The sequence below is a fragment of the Octodon degus genome, unplaced genomic scaffold (genome assembly GCF_000260255.1).
Source record: "Octodon degus isolate 3935 unplaced genomic scaffold, OctDeg1.0 scaffold00056, whole genome shotgun sequence".
NCBI classification, from domain to species: domain Eukaryota; kingdom Metazoa; phylum Chordata; class Mammalia; order Rodentia; family Octodontidae; genus Octodon; species Octodon degus.
The window spans coordinates 4,882,500-4,884,609 of NW_004524632.1; the positions used below are offsets into that span (position 1 = coordinate 4,882,500).

The 2,110-nt window shown below is 64.2% G+C and overlaps 2 protein-coding genes across 9 annotated transcripts in view; one reads left to right on the plus strand and one right to left on the minus strand.

Moving 5' to 3' along the window:
• Window positions 1-2,110, minus strand: part of Utp18 (UTP18, small subunit processome component) — a 54,965-nt gene that overhangs the window by 47,478 nt on the left and 5,377 nt on the right. The gene's annotated exons all lie outside the window — the stretch shown is intronic.
• Mbtd1 (mbt domain containing 1) overlaps window positions 389-2,110 on the plus strand; it is an 88,829-nt gene continuing 87,107 nt past the window's right edge. For 3 of the 8 annotated variants that reach the window (XM_023717956.1, XM_023717954.1, XM_023717958.1), the window contains exons 1-2: window positions 938-1,141; window positions 1,763-1,827. Coding sequence is in view for 3 of the 8 variants with exons in the window: in XM_023717959.1 (XP_023573727.1) it covers window positions 1,121-1,141 (21 nt within the window). In the remaining 5 variants the exon portion in view is untranslated. Of the gene's footprint in view, window positions 857-937; window positions 1,142-1,762; window positions 1,828-2,110 lie in introns of those variants that run through there. The other 5 variants (XM_023717959.1, XM_023717953.1, XM_023717960.1 and 2 more) reach the window with 3 other exon arrangements.

The following is a 2,110-nucleotide window of genomic DNA, read 5'->3' on the forward strand; positions in this document are numbered from 1 at the left end:
CCGAGCGCGCCCGGCCCGCGCGGAGGCCTCCCTCACCCGCGCGCCCCGCAGCCGCCGCAGCAGCGCGTCCTCGTCGTCCTCGGCATCGCCGAACACCAGCTCCTCCAGGCACCGCTCCACGGCCGGTTTGTCCTCCTCCAGCGTCAGGCGGTTCCGCAGCCGGAGCTGTCTCTCCTCCGCCGTCGCCGTCGCCGTCGCGACTGGGATCGCAGCGGCCGCCGCGCTCTGCCGGGCTGGCAGCGTCCCCTGGGATGAAGGGGCAGCATTTCGGGGCGGCCCGCCCGTCCCCGCTCTGGATCTTCGGACCGGCTTCGTCAGGGTCTTCGGGCCCCGCCTCGCGCCAGCTCTCCGGTGCAGTTTCGTTCGGCTCCTCCGTTCGGGAGGCATCGTTGGGTTTGAGAAGAAACGCAGGCGCTCACGTGGAGCCTCACTGCGCTTGCGCCCGGAAGCCTTGCTCGCCGCCGCCACTGAAGCCGCCAGAGGCCGGAAGGAGTCTGCGCAGCTTCTGGCCACGTGACCAATACTCACGCTCTACGTCACTCCCACTCCCCCCGCCGACCCCTCCCCGTGTGGGAGTTCCTCAGGGAAAGCCGATCTTCCGGGTGTAGGGGGCAGCGGCGTGACTGGAGTGGAAAATTTTACCAACATAAGTTCGCAGCCGCAACTCATCGAGGGGGACCGCCGGAAAGCCAAACTACAGACGGTGGTGACTGAAGGGAGACGTCTTCTCCTCCTTGTGACTTTTTACCTACTCGGCTTACCCCGAGCCCCAGCTCCCTTCTCCTCCCTTCGTCTTGGTACGGTCCGTAGCGTACGGAGCCTGCAGAGGGTCCCACGCTGGAGGAGAGAGAGGAGGGTATGTAGGGAAGTGGGCCAATCGGGGCGCGGGTCACGGCGCAGGCGCGTTGGGGAGGGAGGGCTATGCTAATGTTGTTGATATCCTGGGGCCACCCGAGTTAAAGGGGGGAAATCCGGGGGCTGCTGCAGCTGCCACCGGTCTGAGCCATACCGGGGCACCCCTATAGTCGCCGCAGTCCCGGGGAGAGGCGCCTGCCCCCCGCTCGGGGAGGGGGCGCCGCGGGCTCGGGGAGCACGGACAACCCCTACCCATGAGGCCCTGATGGAAAACACAAAGGATCTGGTGAGACCCGAGCGCGGCAGCCGCTTTGTGTGCCAGGCGGGGGATGGGGGGGACGCCTGCGGCTCCCTGACCCCAGGAACCCCGCGGCTCCCTGACCCCGCTCCCGGGCCTGCTTCTCCATCTCACGCCCCCTCCACCTCCGGAACCCCCTCCCCCTACTGGCCGTTAACGATTCAGGGGCTCCCCTCCCCCCACCCACCTCCCCAGCCCCGAACTCGTCAGGGTCTCTCGCTACCCCCCCTTCTCCTCTGTGAGGGGAGGAAAAAAAAAAATGGAGCAGAAAGTTTTTCTCGGTGTCCCCCCACCCCCGCTCTGGCTAAGGAGAAAGACTCTCCGAGACTTTTCCTTTTTTAGCCGCCCAGGGTGGGAAAGTGGAGTGACTTCTCTGGGAGCGGGGATAGGGAGTGGGCAGAGTTGGGGTGCCCTGCCGGGCGGGCTGTCGCTCGCGCGGGGGCCCGTGCCGCGAGGCATTTTGCACGTGGAGGTGGGAATCCTGAAAGGGGGCGGGGTGGGCACGTGTGGGAGGCCGAGGTGGGAGTGGTGCCTGGGCAGCGGGCTGCCCGCCGAGGGCTGCGCGACCACAGCCTTCTGTGTTGTGAAATAAAAATCCTGACGTTTCAGAGTCGGAAGAGACATTAGAGGTCACCCAGCCAAAGCAGCCGCCCCTCTGCAGCCTCTGGCAAGTGGTAGGTAGTCCGGCCTCTGCCTGAAACCCCTCCGAGCCCCGCTCGCTCGCTCGCTCGCTGCGGCTCCGGAAAGCCCCTTGTGCATTTGTTGCTTGTTTGCCTTTATTATTAGCCCCGCAGTCTCATTCACGTCCTGGTTAAGTTGCTCCTCTTTCTTTCTGCCTTTTTTTTTTTTTTTTTTTTTTTATCTTCTCAAAATTTTCTCTCACATCCTCCTCACCCACCCACTGCTCATTGGCCTATATTTTGTGTGCCAGGAAAGAACAGCAGGGAAGTGGAGGAA